Source organism: Humulus lupulus, chromosome 8, assembly GCF_963169125.1.
Source record: "Humulus lupulus chromosome 8, drHumLupu1.1, whole genome shotgun sequence".
NCBI classification, from domain to species: Eukaryota; Viridiplantae; Streptophyta; class Magnoliopsida; order Rosales; family Cannabaceae; genus Humulus; species Humulus lupulus.
In genome coordinates this window covers 119,323,748-119,347,246 of record NC_084800.1, presented here as the reverse complement: position 1 = coordinate 119,347,246, position 23,499 = coordinate 119,323,748, and the positions used below count along the sequence as shown (strand labels likewise).

Genomic DNA, 23,499 nt, shown 5'->3' with positions numbered 1-23,499 from the left:
TCCCAACAGGGCCTAAATTCAAAATATTTTTTTAATTAATTAATTAAATCCTTATTCAAATTAACTAATTATAATTTGAAACTTGATTTAATATTATTTATTTATATTGATACTAATTTATCAATATTAATAAATTTACCCAAAGATTATCTTTTTATTCTCTAAACCTCATATCTCTGTAAATTTTCCAAAATTGACCTAGTCAACTTTAAAAATCCTAATTGATAATTAAATCAATTAATTGAGGCATTCTAGATGATTTACTCAAAGGTGATGCAGGGACCATGGATCCATGAAATCAAGCTCCAACAAGTTACCATGAATTTATTTACGAATAATTTCACTACCTTATTAATTCCTCGTGACTCCACTATAGACTCAGAATTGAACTCTTGAATTCATAGAACGTATTTTCAAAACCATAATTGCGTTATCCATTGTTATAACCATTACAATCAGTCAATCCTCTATCGATAACTTACTAATGAGCTTGGTGCAAATTACCGTTTTACCCCTCATCAGTATTTCATCCTTAACTCCCACTAAGTTCCTTATAAATGATATTTCCGTGAACTTAATTACAGAAATGAGATCTCAATCATTTAACCTTTTGAACAAAGCAATTAAGAAAATCATATTTTCACTTCTCATATAGAAGTTATAGATTTCGTATCTATGAATAATACTCCCACTCAATTACACTAATAAATCTCCAAGATGTAAGTATGGGCTAGACTGTAGGGTAAGCTGGTAACGAACAAGTCAAAAGATTTAAATAATATAATTAGCATAATATTATCACTCAGAATTAAGATCGACTTAACATATGGTCAACGTTGTGACATTGATTAGATTTGATAACAACGATACTTATTTATCAATCAATACTCAATATCGGTCCTAGTCTGATGTAACTAAATACATCCGATCTTATCTACTTGGTCGATGCCTTGGACAAGACATCACACCCTGAATGTGTAAGTAGATCATATCGTAGATTGCCTATTCAGTGAAAATCCAATGCACTGATCTAATCTTAGGACTCGTTCTTTTGAACATATAATTACAACTATAATCCACTGTGACCTAGTCACTATAATTGTAATTATCCATATGTTCGGGATTTTATAAATATTTGTATTATTTCAATAATCATGTAATAAAACAAGCAAGCAACACGGTTGTCAAACTAAATGATTTCTACTACTTTTATTGATAATATGAAATCGTGCTACATGTCCGACATGGTTTCATAAGAGCATAAAACCCAACAGGGGTTACCCAGGACTGTTGGTCAGCATGATTCTATGTGGGTTATAGTGGATCGCTATACCAAGCCAGCTCACTTCTTGCCAGTGAGGACTACATATACAGTTGATCAGTATGCAGATCTCTATGTGAGAGAGATCATGCGCCTTCATAGAGCGCCGAGGTCGATCGTGTCAGATCGTGACTCAACTTTTACTTCCAAGTTCTGAGGGAGTTTGCAGAAGGCCATGGGAACACAGTTGAAGTTTAGTACTGCTTATCATCCTCAGACAGTTGGGCAATTTGAGAGGAAGATCCAGATATTAGAAGACATGCTGCGAGCATGTGTGCTAGACTTTGGTGGATCTTGGAGTAAGTATCTACCTTTGATAGAGTTTTCCTACAACAATAGTTATTAGTCTACCATTGGAGTTTCACCTTATGAGATGTTGTATGGTAGGAAGTGAATATCTCCCACTCATTGGGATGAGACAGGTGAAAGGAGATACTTAGGTCCTGAGGCAGTTCAGAGGACCAGTGAGGCCATTGAAAAGATTAGAGCTTGGATGCTTGCTTCTCAAAGTAAACAGAAGAGCTATGCATATCCCAAATGTAGGAACGTGGAGTTCCAAGTGGGAGACTATGTCTTCCTTAGAGTCTCACCATGGAAAGGGGTGAGAAGGTTTGGGAAGAAGGGCAAGCTGAGCCCTAGATTTGTAGGTCCATTTGAGATCCTGGAGAGGATTGGTCAGGTGGCTTACAGGTTGGCCTTGCCACCGGCGTTGTCAGCCGTGCATAATGTGTTTCATGTTTCAGCTCTTCGAAGGTATGTATCTGATGTGAATCATATTTTGAGCTATGAAGATCTGAAGCTTGAGGCAGATCTCTCCTTTGAAGAGTAGTCAGTCCAAATACTTGACAGAAAGGACAAGGTCCTCAAGAATAAGACGATACCTTTGGTTAAGGTATTGTGGAGGAACATCAAGGTCGAGGAAGCGACCTGGGAGCTGGAGTCAGATATGCAAAGTCAATATCCCGAGCTGTTCAGATAAATTTCAAGGACGAAATTTCTGTAAGGAGGGGATAGTTGTAATGCCTCGAAATCCCTAATGTGGTTTAATGGCTGGATTAGTAGGTCGAGAGGCCATAATTGTTTTATTATGCCATTAAATGATTATATGCATGTTTATGTGAATTATATTATAATATGATGTTAAATACATGCATGTGGGTCCACATTTTATTACCAGAATGTTTTTATAATTTGGCCCGTTGAGGGCATATTTGTATATTTTGGTGCATGTTGTGATTAATTGTTGAGGCCAAATTATAATGTGGATTTGTTCGAGCCATTCGACATGAGACGATCTTTGAGTGAAAATTAGCAGTTTAGTCATAACAGGTTTAAGTTCAGGGCTCGGGGTGAGTCTCGTGGTGATTTTAATGATTAGAGTGTTGGCGGGAATTAAAGGGTAACGTAATATGAATTATTGGTATTTGAGAGTATCGAGAATAACGGGAATTGGAGAACGTTAATTATAATTAACGAAATAGGTGGAAAAGGTCGATTTTACCCTTGGGAGTCTTTAGAACCTTTATTTGACCTAGGGGTATTTTAGTCTTTTCACCCCTAGGATTGATTTTAGCCATGAAGGCTGTGGAAGATTGAAGAAAAACAGAGCATAGAAAGCACCTTCTCCCGTACCTATTTTCTCTCCTTTTCTTCTTGGATTTTTAAGCTTAAGTTGAGGAATCAAGCTTGGGAAATAAGTCTTGAGAGCTTGGGAGTGTGTTCCACCATTGAAGGGCATCATAATCGGAACTTGAAGTAAGATTCTAGCCATTAAATCTCTGGTTTGCTCTATTTTTGTTATAGATTTCAGTTGAGATTTCTAAATTGGTTGATTGGTTTTGCTTGGAGATTTTGGCTAAGGTTCTTGGGGTTATGATGCCTAAGACATGTGGGGATGGTTTTTGGGTTCATTTGGCACCTAAAATGAGGTTTGGAAGCATTGGAATCAAGTTGGAAATGGAGGATTCGAAGGAAGAAGATTTAGGGGCTGATCAGGCTGGGTGTAGCGCTATAGCGCCCACAAAGGGGCGCTACAACGCTACCTAGGGTTTGCTTTGGGCGTTTTGGTTCTGGAAATGGCACTGGGGCGCTAGTGGGTGAGCGCTGGGGCGCTACCCTATTCCATCAGATTCCCGTTTTAGGCATTTTTAAGGGTTTTTGGCTTGGGGTTTCAGTCCTTAAGGCCCGGGAACGAATCTACTCACCGTGTGGGTACGTTTTGAGGTCCCAAGAGTGGGGTTTGGGTTAAGATCCTATTATTGTTGATTTTCATTAATGGAGGTTATGATTAGGTAACCACTAAGGAATCAAAAGGGTCGATCGTTCTTGTACTAATTCCACGCTCGAACCAGAGGTAAGAAAACTGAACCCTGTGTATATGACATGCGTGGTTGTATTGATGCATGTTGGTTATTCAATGTGGACGTTGATTGCATATTAAATGCTTGGTAAGTTCTCTTTATTTGTGTATGGCACTGACTATTCAAAATCGGCACTAATCGTGTATTACTGACCTAAGAGTCAGGAATGGCATAAGCGTCAAGAACGCAGAGCCGATAAAAGATTAGATCTAATTGATATCAACGTTGAGTGACTCTAGGAGCATTAATGTTGAACCGACCCTAAGGTCGATGAAAATTACAAGCGTTTGACTAGTCTAGGACTAGTTACTCAGAGCCAGGGCCAAAGGCCTAGGTGACTGCTTGTCACGTGGCTAAGGAGCGGAATCCCACGGTTGTGACTCTATAGTCATGCGGTAGGTTATATTGGTGACTAGTTCATCGAGCACCTATCTTGATAAGCTAGTGACATGATCACTTATTTGTAAAGCCCAGGTGACCCTATCATCACATGGCTAATGGGAACGAAACCCACCTTAGTGACTTTTACAACTGTCACTCCTTTATTTTGGACTGAAAGTCCTAAATGATTATTATGATCATTGTTGATATTATATTCATGTTGTTTTGTGTTTTCTTGCTGGGCTTTGGCTCATGGGTGCTATGTGGTGCAGGTAAAGGGAAAGAAAAGCTCACCCAGCCTTGAGTGGAGAGCTTAGGTGGTGTTGTGTACATATGCGGCCGCTTGACCACCACGGCCAAGGAGTTGTCAGAGGAACTAGGGAGTTTACCCTATTTTTGCCGCTTAGGTCGGCGGGTTGTAAATTTAAACTGTAATGACCGTTTTGAGTTGTAAATAACTTATAAATGTTTTTATGGGCCCATGAACAGCTTTATGTTTTAAATAAAATATATCATTTCCTTTTGATCGGTTTTCCACCTTACCCTATTAATAACACCTAGAAGCATGTTTTTAACCAAATGACTCGGGTAGCGAGTTAAATTCACGGTTCAACATTCACAGTAACTGTCCTGAGGTAACCAGGGCGTTACATTATCTATATGCTCAGGATTTAATAGAAGTTATTTTAAACAAATAATCATGAAAATAAAACATGTGAGCAAAGTGATTGACCAAGTAAAAAAATATGATTTCTATTCTTTTATTGATAATAAAATGAGATTACAAAGAATTTGGGTTTAAATTAGGGCATAAAACCCCAACATTCCCACCTTGAATATTTGCGATATGTCGAGTCATTCGTGGACTAACCTTCTTCTAAAAGGTCGCAGGCCCGGAGCCGGTCTTCATGAAGGAGGTAGGACAAGGACCTTCGACCATAAGGTAGTTGAAGCATGGCTTCCCTATGTTCTACCATCATTTCTGATGGGGTGGGGCGGTGGTAATTGGCTGCAGGAACAAATAGATGTGAGTATCTCAAGCCTAGGGAAAAAGGGACAAGTATGTTGAATACTTATAGATGCGTTGGAAGGAGTAAAATCTGGAAAGAGCGAGGCCGTCTGTCCAGAAAAACGCAATCTTGAAATTCGGAGGGTGATTTGGCAAATCCTCGAAAAGCCGATTTTCCTTCAGATGGCTCGATAGGTAGTAAAATCCATCTCCTCCACGAGCTCGAGAATGGTTGCTCTTGAGACAAAAGAGATACAATATATCTTGTGGTGAGGGTCCTTCTCACTTCAACTCGTGGTATAACGACCTGAGGGCTGACAAAACCCTGAAGGAGTTGTGTTTGGAGATGGAATGGGGCGAGCCCGACTAAATCCAAGAAGTTCTTGAAATATGACTTCAGGGGTAGCAGGGCCCCCGCCCTCATGTGCTCGCGACTCCAGGCGGGGAGCTTGATTTTACAGTCGGGATTGCCATCTCCCAGGGCGAAGCAACTCCTTTCATTCGAGGTTGCTGGCTGGCACATCAGGGTGCCAGAGAGCCTAAGGTCATGAATGCCTGCAACTCGGATATCTGGCTGGTAGATGTGACTGAGCTCCAATAGTGCTCAGCCTCGAAGAACTCCTCCTTTGAGGTGGGGACTGAGAAAGCATGGGAGGTGGAAGGGCGTGTTGAAGAGTCTTCCATTAAAGAGAATGAGAGTACACCAGGCTCGAAGGCGACGGTGACTTTGAGCTTGGGGTCTAACAGAACAGGCCTGATCTCGGGGTCTGGATCAGGATAAACTGCCACTCATAGTATCTTTCTCTTTTTCTCCTCATCCTCGTCTATTTGGCGTCGAAAGTAGTCTCAAATATCCTCCTGCTCACACCTTTCTTTGTGCTCGTGTATCAGCCGCTGGTTTCAGGTGAAAGGCGATTCAGGACTGGGAGTTGATGGGAGGTAAGGGATAGAGAACTTGGGCCCCCACCGATTCTCGAAGTACTGCGACATCTAACAAGAAAGAAAAGGGTGAGGGCCCAGCATATTGGAGATCATAAGAAAAGTATAATTTTGATAACTCGAGCTCGAGATAACGAGATTGCCACAATCGATACTGAAGCCTCAAAAGGGCGAGATTAAACTCGAATGTGATCCCCGAACTATTGTAAATTTCAGGCTTCGAGCGTGTACTCACGCAAGAGTGGGGAGGCTGATGTCAGGAATCCCAAATTTTCAAGAAGAAAGCTGGAGGTTACCCAGAAAGGTGATATTTTTGGGATTTGTACATTTAAAACCTTAAATAAAAAAAAAACCCTATTTCTTAAGCTACATGAAACTCTTTTTGGCCAGAAAAACCCCATTTTCGCATGTTTATACTAGATAATTTAGGTCTAATACTGTGATTTTGATTACATTACAATAACTCGGATCAGAAGTTTGCCTAACATTGATAAAAAATCTTTATAAAACTAGTGAAAAACCAGTAAATATACTCACGGTACAGAGGAAACACGTAAAAAATATATATACCAAAGAAAGAGAATCAAGAACAAAAACTTACACAAAGTTGTCTATGGATATAATGAGATCGACAACTGAAGGAGCGATTGCAGGAAAGACCTCACGGAGTCGAAAGTGCTAGAGTTAATTTATTTCTTTGGTTTGGAGAACATGCAAAGAAAGAAAAAAAAATGGGGGGGGGGGGGGCTCTGGTCCGCTCTGGTTCGGTTTTTCTTTTCTCTGGATAATGAAATAAGAGTGAAGACGAAGAAGAAAAGGGGTATATATATTATATATCCTAGAGGGATGTCAAAGGTCGGGAAATTTGGGCCTTTGGTTTGATTTGGAATTTGATCCAACGGATGGGGTATTGGTGGCAAAAAGTTGAGTATGAAGAGACGTGGGCATAAGTAGGGAGTACTCAAGTACTCTGAGTGTGCAATCCTTAGCTGATGCATGTCCATACTCGAGTATGGTAGGTGGCACGATTTTTGAAAGTAGAAGTTCAAAAGTTTCCTTCTCATAGGATTCGAACCAACACTTTTGAGGGGGCAAAATGTTACACCCGAATTTCGAGAATAGAAATTATGATCTCGAAATATAGGCTTGTAAAATGTAAGCTCGAAATAAGAAAGTGTGTCACGTCATCAACATTTATGCGTATTGGGTTTGGCAGTTTCGCTCAGCATTAAGATGACGACGATGGAATTGGTGAGCTCGGAACTGCGTGCAGTCTCAAAGATGTTTCAAGGTTACTAGTCAAGCTCGAAGCTACAAATACAAGGCTTCAACACTTGTATGAATTTCTTGGTTTATTCTTATAGGCGATCGAACACTAGCCAGGAAGGTTCGAGCGTGATCATTGCAAGCTCGAAGAGGGTGATCTCGATAAAGTTACTTGCTAAGGACGAGGTTAACCAAAATGACGAGCTCGTGATGTTGGTCGATCTTGAAAGTATATAAGTTATATGTTCGAGGTCGGTAATCTAGTTTGAATACAGTTACTGTTTGAAAATTCATATTTCTCGGGGATTTGTTGTAATCTGATAATGAATCTCGATTATCATGGGATATTACGTAATTAATGCATTTATTTGTATTTATTTGAAATTTGAATTATAACTTCCTGAAATAAGGGGAAGGTATTTTGTAAACCAGTCTATAAATAGACTAGAGAAATTCATTTGTGGATATGCTGGATTTTGGTACTGGAAATACTCTGCAAAAATTGCTTTCTAAAAGCTTTGAGAGAATTCCACCATTCAACAATATTGATTCGTGGACTTGGTAGATTTTAACTACTGAACCACGTAAAATATTGTGTGTTTTTATTGATTTTCTTAATTCTGTGTTTAGTGCTCTTCTATTCTAAGTTGACAAAAAATGGCGTCAACAGATTTAGATGGCCATGTGGTGGAGACAGTAAATTTGATAACGGAACGTGAAATCAAGAGGTTTCACCGGTGAAAAAAAAAAATTAGGGGTTAAGTGTAAACAATGTAAAAACAAGTGGTTTTGCGACTAATTACTCTTGTTATTTTACATAGAAGTAAATACTCATTCTTGGGTTTTTTTTAAAACAAAAAAAAAATGATAACTTGAAAAGTACTCATTTTTAAGATTAATTAAATAAAATTAGCTACTAAATACATTTAATTTAATATTATCAATTTTTATAATTATATTTCCCACAACAACACTTGAAAAGTACAAGTGGTGTTGTGATTTGTGAGTATTTGAAAAAAAAAATGGTATAAAAAGAATAGTAAAATACTTTAAAAAAAATTCAAAATATGGCTAAAATGAGAGACTATTACTTAAAATGCTTACTCTATTTAATTTTTACTAAAAAAACAAAATATTGTTTGTTTGAGTACGGAAGGATTCAAAGAACCTATGCTCAAGCGACCGCACTTTGATCTTCTTTTTCCCGCTTCGTACAATTGTAGTCATCAACATCGTACGAGAAAGAAACCCTTCTTGCTAAGCAAACCCTTCAACTTTACGCTCTGGTAGAGTCTATAAATATATATACGTATATGCGCACACTCGTGGAGTCTAAAATGACTTTCACATGGTGGACTTCTCAAAGCAATCTACCTAACAGTTATAGATAGACCCTACCAAAGAATGACAAACAAGTCTTGCTGAGCCCGATTTATACCGTCTGAAGTTCCGGTAATATTCCATTCTGGATACTTTATTTTTGGCATAATCATAGCTTTTCGTTAATTTCAATTTTGGGTATTTATGCTTCTTTTGGAGAGAGTTTCTTACTGGTTTTTTTTTTTTAATTATTATTATGTGGCCTCTTCTGCTTTGGAATTTCTTCGGTTAATTCATGGTTAGTTGGTTTATACCTTTGATGGGTTTCAGTATATGTATGAACCTTAGCTGTGTTTTTTTTTCTTCGATGCTTAACTGATACAGCACTAGATTTAAACGTGGAGTATATAGATGTTGATTTGCTTTTCTCAGAATACATTTTGCCACTACCCTTATCAAGACTTTAAGAAAAAATATATAATAAAGAAAAAGAAAGAGAGAATTTGTAATCGAGTGTTTTGTCTTTTAGATGAGTCAACGGGTATAAGTAATTCTTCGTTGGAGTCAGACTTTGTGTAATTACTTGTTTATAGTTTCATTTGTCATTGCTTGAAGGTCATGCTGTGTTTGAGGTTTTTGACATAATTGCAAATTCAATAGTTTACAGTAGCAAAAGATGAGTACCAAGGGGAATGGAGTTTTGGAGCACACTCTCGGGGAAATACTGGATTTGGTTAAACCCAGTAATGATGATTGGGTAGCACGGTTCCAAGTTATTGAAGAGTTTCAAGGGGTTGTTGAATCTCTGCAAAGCTTGAATGGTGATTTTTACTCTATTTTTATGATTATGCTATTGTGTGTGTGTGAAATTACTCTCTTTGGAAAGTATCAGTTTTCCATTCTGTGGCATTCTCAAGAAATATCCATCTATTTTTATGATGATGATCATAAAATCTGAGCATCCCGGAACTTGGGACATGTTTTGTGATCATTCAACAACACTGGCGCCATTTTGAAATGAAAATTATTTGAACGTGTTAGTGTCTGGTACCTTTTTTACTTAAGCTATTCTATCTTTTTTCTAGTAATAACATCAGCCTAAAATTCCTTACTTTTTTTTTGGGTGATTGCTGTTGTTTTACTTTATATGATGAATGCAATAGTTTGATTTTTCCAGTGGTAATGTTAATACATGACATATGGACATTTCATTTAACAAAAATATGGAAAGAATGTATTGTAAAGAATAATGAGTTTTTGTTAGGAAATTAGAACTTATATTGATAGCTCATATTATACAATTTTCCTTCCTAAGGTGCATTGCATGAATTTCCTTCTAGTAACCTGTATTGATTTTATTTTATTTTTTGATGTCAATTATCTGATTCTTTTATTGAGATAACGCTTTCTTTTTCTTTTTTGGTCATATAAACTTATATTAATTTCCACAAATGCTTTGTTAGTTCACCAAATTTAAAAGATTTTTTAAATAAGGTTAACTTCCTTAGGCCCTGAGTAACAAAATGTATTATTATGAAGACTTCTTCTTCAGCAGTTTTTGGTTTTACCTATCAAAAGGAGATGTTGATGGAATTTTTACTTTCACAATGATTTTTTAGTCTTCTTGAATTGTAGATTTTTTTTTGTTGGTTAGAATGTTAGTAATGATATAGATTCATGAACATAATTGGCACAAACAGGTGCAACTGTGGAGCCATTTGGATCATTTGTGTCGAATCTCTTCACTCGCTGGGGGGACTTGGACATTTCTATTCAACTGGCCAATGGTTCATTTATTTCATCTTCTGGTAAAAAGCAGAGACAGAAATTGCTTGGAGATCTGACTAAAGCCATGAGACAGAAAGGTAGAGTTGTATTTTCTTTAATTATGGTTCTTATAATTTCTTCATATATGTCATTTGTAAGATGAAATCATTCTGAAGATGTGTGTCATAGCTAATTTGTGTCATTCATAAGCTTTTATTCGACTACTATCCTGCTCTTTCATTTTCTAGAAGGAGGGTGGATTAAGCCATTTTTATTATTTTTGTTTGATTAATCGTAATTATGCCTATCCTATATTTATTTCATATCAACATTGATCTGCAGGTGGATGGAATAAGTTGCAGTTGATCCGCAATGCCAGAGTTCCCATATTAAAAGTAGAAAGCAATATCCAGAACATCTCTTGTGATATTTCAATTGACAATCTGCAAGGCCAAATGAAGTCCAAACTCTTGCTTTGGATTAATGAAATAGATACCCGCTTTCGTGATATGGTTTTACTGGTACAATCCTATTGTTTGCTACAAGTTGCTTTTCTCGTAAGTTAAGAGGCATTCTATAAGATGCATTCTTCTAGTCTCTGTAGGTAAAGGAATGGGCCAAATCACGTAATATCAATAATCCGAAATCCGGGACTTTCAATTCGTATTCTCTCTGTTTGCTTGTGATCTTCCATTTTCAGGTGATCCTTTTTCTTTGTATTTAGTACGAGGCAGAATAATTTAAAATTATATAAATATATATTTTTTTCTTTCTATTTTAACTGCACGAAGGAATGCCTATAATGATTCACTGATGGTTTATGTGGACCTATTCCATGGAAAGTAATAGATGCATTTCTATAATTTAGTTTTGTTTCCGAGGTGTCATCATCAACCATTTTCACATATTTGACATCGTTGTGTTTTGATCTTCTGCTGTATGATCCTCTGTGTTTTGTCTTATGGAGTTTCCAAGCTAAACAATCTTCTAAGGATTACATCTACATATCTTTCATTTTAACTTGGAATTACCTCCCTGTGTTTCCGTGAATTTTCTGCAGATGGTTAATTTACTTCCTCTGTAATTATGTCTGTTGCTGGAGTTCGACTTATATCTTTTATGTCTCTCTTTCTGTTTAGACATGTCAACCTGCAATTTTTCCACCGCTTAAAGATATATATCCAGGAAACATTACTGATGATCTTCAAGGTACCTTTTCTCTTAATCACAAAAAACTATTCAACCTTGTACATTGCAGGTTTATATATTACCATAAGAGATTATCTCTGAATATTGTGTGGCAGGAGCCTTTAGCTGTTCATATTAGAGTGCCTAATCATATCAGAAGCGTAGTGGATTTGAGGTTTTTCAATATTCCCCAACAGTAAAGTTTAAAAAGGGTTCTTAAGTTTGCTTTATATTTGTCAGCTCTACCAACTGAGCACCCAAGCCAAGCAGAGCATGCACCATAAACTCTTGAAAATGCATGTTTATGTCATGGATTTTATACTTTGGTTCTAGGTTTCACTCTGTGCTTTTTTGGGGTAAACATCTTTTGCCTTGGCATCAAGACTTGAAGCAATTGCTTTTGTTGTATGGGTGTTAATGTAGACTCCCTTCAGAGCTAATGAAGTTATTACATGGAAGCATAATGTACGAGAAGCAAATATTGTTGATATGTATTTAGGACTCAAAAATATCAAATATTCTGAGTAACAGTCTTTCAAAACAAAACAAATGTTCTGAGTAACAGTTTGCAATGATGCTTGGCCAGACAGTTGACAAGCAATAAACTAGTAGATAGGCAATCGGGGTGAGATTGTCTAAGTGGTCTATGGCTCTCTTATTGGTTGTGTATATCTTCGATGTTGTTTCATCTGGAGTAGTTCTTTGAACTTTCTTTTTGTTTATGTTTGTTTTGGAAACTTTACATCTTGCCATAATATATTTATATGTTTATATATATATATGCTTATGTATAATGGATACTTATGATAAAAGTTAGTTTGAACTACCAATTGACCAATTCAAGTGAAAGGACTAATTACAACATGGTCTGGTACAGGTTTGAGGGTCAATGCAGAGAGACTTGTATCTGAAACATGTAAGGCAAACATAGCCAGATTCAGATCAGACAGCCGGAGAGCAGTTAACCAAAGTTCTTTGTCTGAGCTTTTTATGTCATTCCTTGCTAAGGTGGTCATTCCATTTTGATACTCTTAGGAATTAAGAAAACTGCAATGATGAATTACTCCATTCTTTATATATGTTGTTGCCTTTGTCTGCGGTTTCACTTTACCAACATGGGTATTTCTATAATTTGCAGTTTTCCAATATTAGCTCGTGGGCCTCAGAGTTGGGGATTAGTCCGTACACAGGGCAGTGGGAACATATAGCAAGCAATACAAGATGGTTGCCTCAAACCTGTGCATTATTTGTAATTCATCTCTACCCTTTTTCTTTTCTTAAAATTTATGTTCCCTGTCTTGTGTGTGCCAAGTAAAATGGATTTACTATTGCCTCTTCTGACTTGCTGCCGACCATTCTTCTGATGGTTTTTCAGGTTGAAGATCCTTTTGAACGGCCAGAAAATAGTGCAAGGGCTGTAAACAAGAGTCATCTGACAAGGATATCAGAAGCATTTCAATCAACTCGTAACAGGCTCATGTCGGCTAATCTAAACCAGAGTTCCCTTCTTAGCACATTAGTCCAACAGCAAACATTTCATTTACTTCCAAGGAACCAAAGATACAATGCTAGGGGATATCAGCCAACTCTGCCACATTGGCAATCCACTGAGCATGTACGTTCACCAAACACAAGGAGAGATGGGATCCACCACGAACAAACTCGTACACAGATTACGCATTCTTACTCTAGTGTGAGGCCACAGATGGCACACCGTTACTCTAATGTGAGGCCACAGACAGGGCACACATACTCTAATGTGAGACCACAGACGGCACATCCTTACTCCAGTGCGAGGCCACAGATGACAAATTCATACTCCCAAGTGCAACCTCAATACCAGAGTACTATGTACCAAGGCAATTACAACAATTCACCTACAACAGGTTATTATGCTCCGACATATTCTAATCATGGCCAGCAATCCTGGAGGCCCAAATCTGGGAGATAACAGATGGTGTGAGTTGCTGTTCAATCAACATTTTTTTTTCCTTGTCTGTTTCGTTTCGAATATAATGTTTATTGCAACTGAATCTTGCACCATGTTGAATGCTTGAACTCTAAAAGGTGACATATAGCTCTTTGAACTTGGCATTTTGACCAAAAATGTCCTTTGTGATAAGTGAAAAAGACTATCTTTCCTCTTTAATACAAGTCACTGAGATGGACATGATTAATGGAAGGGACATTTTGTTACAGAATGCAAATTTCGAGGTTAATATGAGATAAAGTTTCAAAGTGTAGGAGCAAAACGTTTTCTGATATGAATAAAGTGTAAGATCGAAGAAGAGGTTGTCTTGCTTGTAATTGACAAACAATGTTATCGCACAACTGTAAAAAATGTTAGATTTTTTGGTCTTTAATGAGAAAGAAATAGATTTAAACGAGGGAATCAAGGGAACGACCTATTTTTTAGTTTAATACACAGTAAATGCCGTTCTTAAAGTGAATGGACCATATTGATTATTTGATAAACAAAGTCATTTATAGACGTCATGTATTGGTATTGGTTATACTTCAAGTGGACAAAATTCAATTTAGCCTATCAAAGGGAATCTATTTGTGGACAAATAACGCCAAATTATATAGCACAAAACAATAGGGAATTACATACTACTTGGAAAAAAGAAAGAATGAAATTCCGATTTACTTCATCAATAGCATTAAACAAAAAAAATAAATAAATAAAAAATTGGAACTCTAGCTAACAAACTCAGATTTACCAAATGTGTTCTATTTTTACAAGTTACACTTAAACTTATAGTTACCCTTTCACTAAGCATTGTCTTCACTTCGAAGACTTGTGAATTTTAATTCGTGTAGACAATCCCATGCTCTATTGAATATTAGAAGAAAGTAGCATTTTTGTTCCACATTGCTTTAAATTCAAGGACGTAATAGTCGTTTATCAGCAACAAGCAATCTATAACTTGCATGAGGACCCTCAGCAGTGTCCCGCAGAGTTACATGCCAGCCCATTGCATTTCCAATCTCTTGAAGCTCATCCATGACAGAGAGTGAGTCGCGGATATAAGCTCGTCCGCCGGGTCTCAAAATCCGATCCATTTCAAGCATGATTGTAGATATATTGCACCTGATATAGAAAATTAAATAAATAAAACAGAGCAAAAGAAAGATAGGACGTCCACACATCACTATTATTCGAGATGAATTACCTTTTTCTCTCGATAGAGAAGAGGCTAGCGGCATGCAATAAATCGTAGGTTCTGGGGTATGTGTCAAACGGTTCACACCTAATACATTATTATAAATCAGATATTAAAGCATTATTTTGTGCAAAAAAAAAAAACAGCAAAAACAAGTAAATATCTTTAGAGAAAATCAACAGGCTTCCGCTTGAACCTACAAATTACAATGAAGGAAAGAGACAAGAATCCAAATTTCTTTTCATTGGTATAAATTCATTTGAAGGGGAAGAAAAGTTAGTATAAAGGGATGGATGCAAGTTCGGATCTTTGAGATATGAAAATGAAAAAATAGAAGTAGAAGAAAAAGAAAAGAGCAGTGTACCAGTCATGCATAACTCCAATAAGTCCTCGGTCATATATTACAGGCAAGGTGTTGGGCCCACTAACAGGAACTACGTTCATCACCCAGGAATTCAGACCCTGGTCATTTAAGGCTGCAGCAAATCTGCATATACCAATCCATAGACAATAAGTGAAGTTCTCTGTTCTTTCTTCAATAAAAAGGATAGTCCAAAGCAGATTTGTAAAGTAAGAGATCATAAAAGTAATACCCTCCAAAGCCAGCTTTCATGTCCATTACATTTCTTAGTTTAATCTTCTTCCAGTGTAAAGCACGTACATATCCACCTATTATATCCATCCAGTATTTGTATTCTGCTGTGTAGAGCTCCTTCCTAGATATATATGCATCGAATTGAATTGACTGGAGCCTATCAGGGGGAGTATGCAAGCGTTCAGGCCACTTGGTGACATTCGCTCCGTAACCGTTTTCAGGTAGTCGAGTTATGCACGCCTTGAGATCAACGTACCTAAATAATAAAAAAGAATCAGTTACTTGAAAGGTCGACATGCCCTAAGAAGAACATAAAATACTGCAGAATCTCAAACAAAGCATGGCTCAACGAATTGTGTTCAAACCCTGAGCAATAACACAAAAAGGCCAAAACTAATATGAATATAATAACAGCTTCAAAATAATATCATATTTATTTTTACGAAAAAAAGAAAAAAAAAATAACAAATTACCAGACTTTGTCTGGGTCCTCAGTTGTATCACACAAAGGAGGAGTAGCTCCTTCATCTCTTTTTAAATAGCAGTCGTTGTTTACTGGTTTCTTCCATACAGCAATATACCCATCCTTTTTCACAAACTCCCAGCATAGACGAGTAGTGAGGTTCAACATTTCTGAGTGGGTTAAGAACACCACACAAAACAAAGGGATGAAAAAAGTTATTTCTTGCAAACCTATAAGTAGATACTCGGCACTTTGACACCTTTCCTACATGTCTCTTCTACGAATGATCCTTTTTTGAGTTCCAAATACCAGAAAAGAGTTGTAAATGAAGCATAAAATAAAGATAGATTGTAAAAGTCACTGTTAGCACCTACTATGATACTGTTCTTGGGTTTCAAAATGATGATCAGAAAATGGTCAAGTCAAGTAATTCAACTCAATCATATTTATAAATATAGAATATCATATTATACCTTTCCACTGTTCCTCTAGAGCCTCTTCATGCTTATAAACTGGCTGTGCCGCCCAAACAAAGTATCCTCCTGCCCTGAGCATCCTATTAACCTCAAGCAGTAAAATTCCATCTTCATCACCAAGTATTGAAGGTGGATTAATAGAAATGAAAAACAGAATTAGTAAATTCTCTACAAGTGAGGTTAAATAAGCAAACCTTCTTAGAATTCTATATTGGCAATACATAAAATTTTAAAGAACTTTGAAATATATATTTTACATGAACATGACAGTCGCACCATTCTTCAGTCAAAGAAAGAGTCAAGAATGTCCAGGAATGAACTTTAAGTTTAGAAATAAAAAGGGACTCAAAACAAGAATGATTAAAGGTTCACTTAGTAAAAAATTCTAGAACAAAAACATGGAAAATTTAATAACCCAGTTTGTCTAATTTTACGGGTCTAAATTTGAAAGTGTATGTAAACATCTGCAAAGTAGTTAAATTCTTTTTCTATTTGCTCTCTTTTCTTTTCTTAGATATATAGGAGAATTAGAAAGTGCAGGAGAAGAAGAATTCATACCGTCACGAGTCCAATTAATTCTACAACGAGAACAATGAATTAGGTCGAAAGCTTGAGTGGGATATAATAAACGGTGAGTTGCAAAGGCTCCCACCATTGCAGGCACACCTCGCTCAAGAGCAAATTGAATCTGGTTTTCGTGGACATCTTTGGGAGCGACCGACATAGTAATAACATTCCGAGAGAGTAGATAAGCACCGAAACTTGCTACACCACATCCAACATCCAAAACAACTCGAGTATGCTGACCAAATGCAATTTCAGGGACCATCTGCACTTGGATGATTTATTATCAGGGGATAGTTATTCAAAAGTTTTGTTTTATATTTTACTTTAAATTAATAAAATGCTCTTTAAAATATCAAAGAATTCACCGTTAGTCATAAACAGTTTTTCAATAAGCATTTCATAACCAAAAGGCAGCCATTATTAGTTCATAAACTTTCCAAGAAAGTCAGATCTAGTCTTTAAATTATCAAAAAAAAAAAAATGCCATCAATTCTTACGAGGTTCTCCTCTATTGCTGAAAATAATAAAAAATAATAATAGTAAAGAAAGCTGCATTAAGGGCAAATTGTTCAAAATGTGAAAGTTATAAAGAAAAAGATCAATATCAAAACACCAATTTGTAAAAATTCATAAACCTACACTATTTAATAATCCAATGGATACAACAATAGCTTTAAGCGTTCACTTGGTGAAACTTACCTTTACCATTGTGTTTCGTTCTTCAAAAATATTTCATTTTCAAGCAATATTTGGACAAAAGCTTATTCTTCAATCCTTATATCACTTTTTAAAACAAAAACTGAAAACAAAAATTACCAAGACAATGTACTAACCTTAGACATATGATCCAAGTATTCGTTTGCCCCATGTATAAATTGTGTACCACCCCCAGGAAACTTGAATTTATTCTTCACACGAAAAATCCAGTTTTGGCCTCCTTTGTCTTCCGCCAGACGAGTATGAGGTACATTGCTGAACCAAACCTGCAAAAGGGGTAATATATTGTCTTGTGAAAAGCTTAACAGAAATAATGCTCAACCTCTGTATAAACTTAAAATAAAAAGCAAATGATCATCGGTGTTGGAAGTTCCTCACAAGCAATGAACATCAAATCTAACCCCAGTCATTGGAAATTTCACTAAATCCATAGTCTATACATAGCATCATACAAGAGAACTTGAATCCCAAATGGGAAAAACAAATCACTTAACAAGAACCCAGATTCAACGCTGATGTATTATATTCAATTCGATTGTCAGTAGGGCCAAACTCATGAAGTTAGTACTAACACTGAGAGTAACTAGAAAAGAAAGAAAAGTACCTCGTCGCGGCTCTTTGGCCATGGTATGGGGGCTTTGTAATCCTTAGGCGGCGGAACCAAGCAATTCAAACCCTGACTAGGTTCCGGACAATGTCGTTCGAATCGTTCACCTCTCTCCGTCGATTTGAGCATCTTAATGGCCTTCTCATTGTCCAAGCAAGGTATATACTCCCTCTTATCGCTCGAACACAGCTCAAATTTTTTAACTCGAACTCTACGAGAGCCATCATTCCCGTCATTCTCAACCACGGTTCCATTCCCAATCCCCCAATTCTCCACAACCTCATCCGGATCAAACTCACCGACCTCGAACTCATCCGACATGGTCCCATTTTCGTCTACAATCCCAAACCTCTGAATAGGCTCGGGTGATGGAGGCGGCAGAGGAACCTTCAGCGGCTCGGAGACCGGCGGAACCGAATTCTCAGGAATGATGGAGGAGATATTAAACGACTTGTCCTGGTTGGGGGAGATCGAGACCGAAGAAGTTTGGGTGGCGGTGGTGGCGGTGGTGGAGTAGAAGACGAGCTGCTGGTAGCCATCGGACCAGTGCTTGCCCACGTAGAAGAATGTAACGGATATGAAAAGGAAGGCTACGATCTTCACCGTTAACTGTCCATTGAAATCGCCATTGTTGAAACCTTTCATGGCTTCAAATCGATTTTGCAGATCGTGGATCTGAGACTGGGATTATTGTTTTCTAATCTACCTGTTTTTCAGTCACATTATTATGAGTTTGAGTTTGAGTTTGAGTAATTGGAGTTAAATTGTAAATTGGGTGCTTTCGGATTTTGGATCGATGGAGTCGGTTTAGCAGTGAGTTGAGTTTAGACCGAGCTCATTGGCGCGTGAGTGGGGCATGTTACACGTGCAGTAAATAATTGAATGGCCATTCCATTGGTCACCCTAAAAAAAAGAAAAAAAACTCCATTGTTCCGTGTGAGTTGTTCATGAGAAAAACAAAACAAAACAAAAATGAAAAAAGGACACAATAACAAGAAAATTACTAATATTATTTTCCGAGTATTCTTAGGTAAATAAATAAAAAAACCTCTAAGCTTTTCCTTTCCTCACTCAACCAACTCACCGGTGACCCACAAACCCAGTTAGTTGGTATTTTCACCCATGTTCGTGAGCCTCTTTGCATCTCGGGTGGTGTATACACGTTTCACCCACACAATTGTTCAAAAAAATTTTTATAGAAAAGTCATGGAAAGTTATTTAATAATAGGTATGAATTTAAAATATAAGTAATCATCAATCGAGCATTTCTAAGTGTATTATTATTACTATTTTTGTTTTTTTTTTTAAATATGAAAGTGACATTCTAGTTCATTTGGATTTTTTTTAAATGAAAATCAGTATATTTTATGGAATTTATTCATTAGGTAATTTGTATTTTTTACAAAATATCATTTTGGTATTTTTTTTTTCAATAATATTCATATAGTATTTTTTTTTTAAAATCATACATATTTGATATCCTAGATTTGATAAATAAAATTATGTCAATATAACAAAAATGTCATTAGTTATATGTAATTAAAGTTAAATTTGGAACTCATAAAATTTAGAGCAGTTTGATTAAATTGGTAAAATTTTACTAATTAAATTTGACTTTATGGTACCAAATATGTACGATTTTATAATATAGTGTACAAAATATGTACGATTTCAAAATATAGGTTACCAAATAAGTATTATTGTAAACACAATGTACTAAAATGATATTTTATAAAAACATAAGGTACTAAATGGTTGCATACCTTATATTTTAATAGCTATTTGATGAAAATTGATTCCAAAGTCAAAATTTGAGTTTTTTTTCTAAATTTTTTTAATGTCCATTGAGCCAGGCTCCATCAAAAACCACCCAATCCTAACAAAAATTAATAATTTTTTCACTCATCTAGATCCCATCAAGGCATCATTAAAAATCATTTGAAACCATCTATCCCTAATTTTCATTTTAGAAAAAATACTATTTTTTCACATTATATAGATGTCATTGAGGCATCATCGAAAACATTGAAAACTACCATTGATGCTTCACTGAAACTATCGAATTGCATTTTTTAGACAAACGTAGCCAAACACCATATTTGAAAGAAGAAAAAAACATAAGCAACACAAAGAAAGGCATAAAACTATTTGAAATGCACAAATATAAGCTTCAGTTCTACATTCATCGCTACATTGAGTTGTGAGCTATTTGAAATGTACAAATATAAGCTTCAATTCTACATTCATCACTACATTAAGTTGTGAGCTACTTACTCGTGGATTTTCTCTCCCAAAAATGCTAAAACTTAGTATTGTCGTTGGTTTGATAATGAATTTTTCTATTTTAGGTAAAACAATTCAATCTTTGTGTTAATTTAGAAGAGAAATGTGAAAAATAATTGATGAAATGGTGGTCTTTGATTTTGGGTGGTTAATGACAATGTGAGGGAGACAAAGTGAAGATAGAGACAAGGGTTAGAATTATGAGAATGACACTTTCATCCAGAAGACATGTACAAGCTTATATTTTTAAATATTTGACATTAATAAGGACCCCATTCATGCATAGATTTTCAAATTTCCCTAATTAAATACTAAAATACATAATTTAAAATTATGAAATTGGCATCCTTTTATAAAGACAAATTCTGAAATTCTCAAAAGGTGTTTGTAATTGGTCAAGTTGACAAGTTGCTTCATCAGGATGTTGACCTGATTGAGCAACTTCAAAGGCACAAATCTTTGTTTTTATAATATGGGATTTTTTTAAGTGACAATTATTATTATTTTATTAATCCTTATGTCATAAATTTTCAGAAAGCAAGATATTTATTTAATTAAGAATATCTTCCATTCTATATATATATATATAAATCAGTGTATCCTTATTTTTAACAAAAGAATTGTTACTTTTTTTTATTTAATTCATTGATTATCTCGGTATCAATATATATTGTTAATCGCATGATTTTTTATGTCAAAGATTATTTTATACTAAATGATTATATTCTTTATTATAAAATTATCTTCTCATCTAAATATGTGATTGATTGTCATATTTTTATTACCTTGCTCATTAAAATATTTTTGTATACTAAATGATGTCATTGATTGCAAATTCGATCATGATATGATCTTGCATAAAGGACCTAGATGGCTTCATGTACCGAGTTCATTTCCAGTTGTCCTGGCATGGTTGATTTGGAAAACTAGCATTTTGAGCTCACTAAATCATCCCTTAAATGGAATGTCTATTTTATAAAAAAGAAATTATAGACATTTGATAAAAAGTTGTGAAGGCATTTGACAACTATGAATAAAAATTTGAAGCCTTTGGATTTGAGTGTGATTTTATCTAGCTAAGGAACCTAGATGGATTTCAGACCAGGTTCATTCAAACTTTCTAAATGACTGATCAAGTTGATAAGTCAATCTGACTGTGAGAGATGACATAATCATCTATTTAAGGAGTGTTGCAAATTTCTTAATAATTGTTTGGAGATTTTGGTCAACCATTCAGTTATAAATAGGACTCCAAACACCAGATATCCTTGGTTTTCCCATTCCTCTAATATTTGCATCTCATTGCAATACTTGAGAGGTTTTTTTTATGTAAGATTAAGAGTGTTTTTTTAGTCTAGTTTCTGGTATTTCTGATGCACCTTTTGTAAACATGTTCATAATCTTCTTAGGAGAAAGAAAGATTCAATCTTTGAAAAAAGATTTATCAAGACTTTATTTGGGAGGAAGAAAGCACCATCTTTGGGAGAAGATTCATCAAGAATTTATTTTAGAGGAAAAAAGCATCATCTTCGCGAGAAGAATGATCGCTATAACATTGAAGGGAGTTCAAGCATAGAGGTCGAGAAATATGATTAGAAGACCGGTACAAAAGCTTGTGGAAATTGTGTAAAAAGAGTCTAATTTTGCATATGTTAATTGTATTTTGTACCATTGATCTCTTACTAATTAAGTTTCATCTTCGGTGTGATCCCGTAGAATAGGCTTTGTTGAGAATTTATGGCTTACAAACTATAAATAAAAAATGAATAATAAAAATAAGCTCAATAATACTGTGATATCTGTTTTCCTAAAAATGAGTATTTTTATAATTTGGTTTCCTGTATGGTTATTTTCATAATTTTGTGTGATTACATGTATCAGCCCCATCTCATATTCTGAGTTATGAGACATTAAGCTTACATGAGGACTTGTCATATGAGGAAAGATTGGTTCATATTTTAGACAGGAATGACAAAGTATTAAGGAACAAGACTATTGTGTTGGTCAAAGTATTTTGGAGAAACAATACAGTTGAGGAGACTATCTAAGAGTTGGAGTCAGACATGTGAAAGCAATATCTAGACTTTTTTAGATAAATTTCGAGGATGAAATTATTTTTAAAGGGGGATAGTTGTAATATCAATTTTCTTAAAAATGGTATTTTTGTAATTTGGTATCATGTAAGGGTATTTTTGTAATTTTGTGTGCTTACATGTTTTTGTGCCAATTTGACTATGTTATGATTAATAAATGTTTATATAAACAATGGTTGAATTTGAGTGTGTTTATGAGCAACAACAATAATTCATTCAAGTAGTAAGGGCATAAGTGTCACAAATTATGTACTTGGGGGTCATAGTATAAATTAGTAGATTTATGGGCCATGAGTTAATTAAGAAATTTTAAAACTATTAGTTTAGTGAGAAATTACTAAAAAGACTTGATCGTAATAATGAGATGGCTATGGTTGAAGGCAAATTAATCATTTGGTTTTAAAAGGTTAGTATAAATAAGATGAGATGAGATTAGGGTTAAGTAAATCTCATTATTTTTGTCTCTCTCATTCAACACAATCAGATCTCTCTCTCTCTCTCTCTCACACACACACACACATGTTACACACAGAGAGTCACACATTCTCTCTCTCCATTTATCTCTTGGCCAAATCTTAGTTTACAAACACATACACCAGTATTTCTTTAAACTCCCCAAGAATCAAGTTTTGTGAAAGATCAAAGGATCTGTAGTTGGGAATGAGTTGGTGGATTGTCAAGGAGCACAAAATTGGGTGAAGGAAGTCAGATCTAGAAAGGGCTTGGAGGACTAGAGAACAATTTCGGTAATGTATAATTACTCTTTAGAATCTAGGTCACATTTATGATTGTTCACAAAATTTGAGGGTAGATGTTATGAATTAATTGTTAAAATTGCATGTTAGGGTGTTTATGAATAGGTTTTCATGTTAGAAGCATGCTAGAGAAAGATTTATGGTAATTGATTAAGGTTTGGTTATGTTTTAAGGTGGTTTTTAAAGGTTGAAGATGAAGTTAGGGTTCTCGAACCGTAACCATGC

General features: G+C 35.6%; 2 protein-coding genes across 5 annotated transcripts; one reads left to right on the top strand and one right to left on the bottom strand.

The window, feature by feature from the left end:
* The first annotated feature begins 8,414 nt into the window (after positions 1-8,414).
* Positions 8,415-13,752, top strand: LOC133798381 (protein HESO1). 4 transcript variants are annotated; one of them, XM_062236643.1, is made up of 10 exons: positions 8,743-8,894; positions 9,257-9,417; positions 10,297-10,461; positions 10,706-10,884; positions 10,968-11,063; positions 11,503-11,572; positions 12,429-12,559; positions 12,690-12,800; positions 12,927-13,282; positions 13,316-13,752. In XM_062236643.1, the coding sequence occupies exons 2-10, from the start codon at positions 9,273-9,275 to the stop codon at positions 13,500-13,502; spliced, it is 1,440 nt and encodes a 479-aa protein (XP_062092627.1). In that variant the 5' UTR covers positions 8,743-8,894; positions 9,257-9,272; the 3' UTR covers positions 13,503-13,752. The 4 variants fall into 4 exon arrangements, with proteins under 4 accessions (XP_062092626.1, XP_062092625.1, XP_062092627.1 ...); XM_062236642.1 differs by lacking the exon at positions 8,743-8,894 and adding an exon at positions 8,415-8,728 and having other exon boundaries at positions 9,264-9,417; positions 12,927-13,752; XM_062236641.1 differs by lacking the exon at positions 8,743-8,894 and adding an exon at positions 8,415-8,728 and having other exon boundaries at positions 12,927-13,752.
* A 430-nt stretch (positions 13,753-14,182) lies between these two features.
* LOC133798380 (probable methyltransferase PMT11) lies at positions 14,183-18,952 on the bottom strand. The gene is made up of 9 exons (XM_062236639.1): positions 18,141-18,952; positions 17,653-17,802; positions 16,811-17,081; positions 16,250-16,360; positions 15,787-15,946; positions 15,312-15,569; positions 15,083-15,205; positions 14,728-14,805; positions 14,183-14,645 (listed from the first exon to the last, which is right to left on the bottom strand). Exons 1-9 carry the CDS (start codon positions 18,786-18,788, stop codon positions 14,438-14,440), a joined length of 2,007 nt encoding a protein of 668 aa, XP_062092623.1. The 5' UTR covers positions 18,789-18,952; the 3' UTR covers positions 14,183-14,437.
* Positions 18,953-23,499: the final 4,547 nt, after the last annotated feature.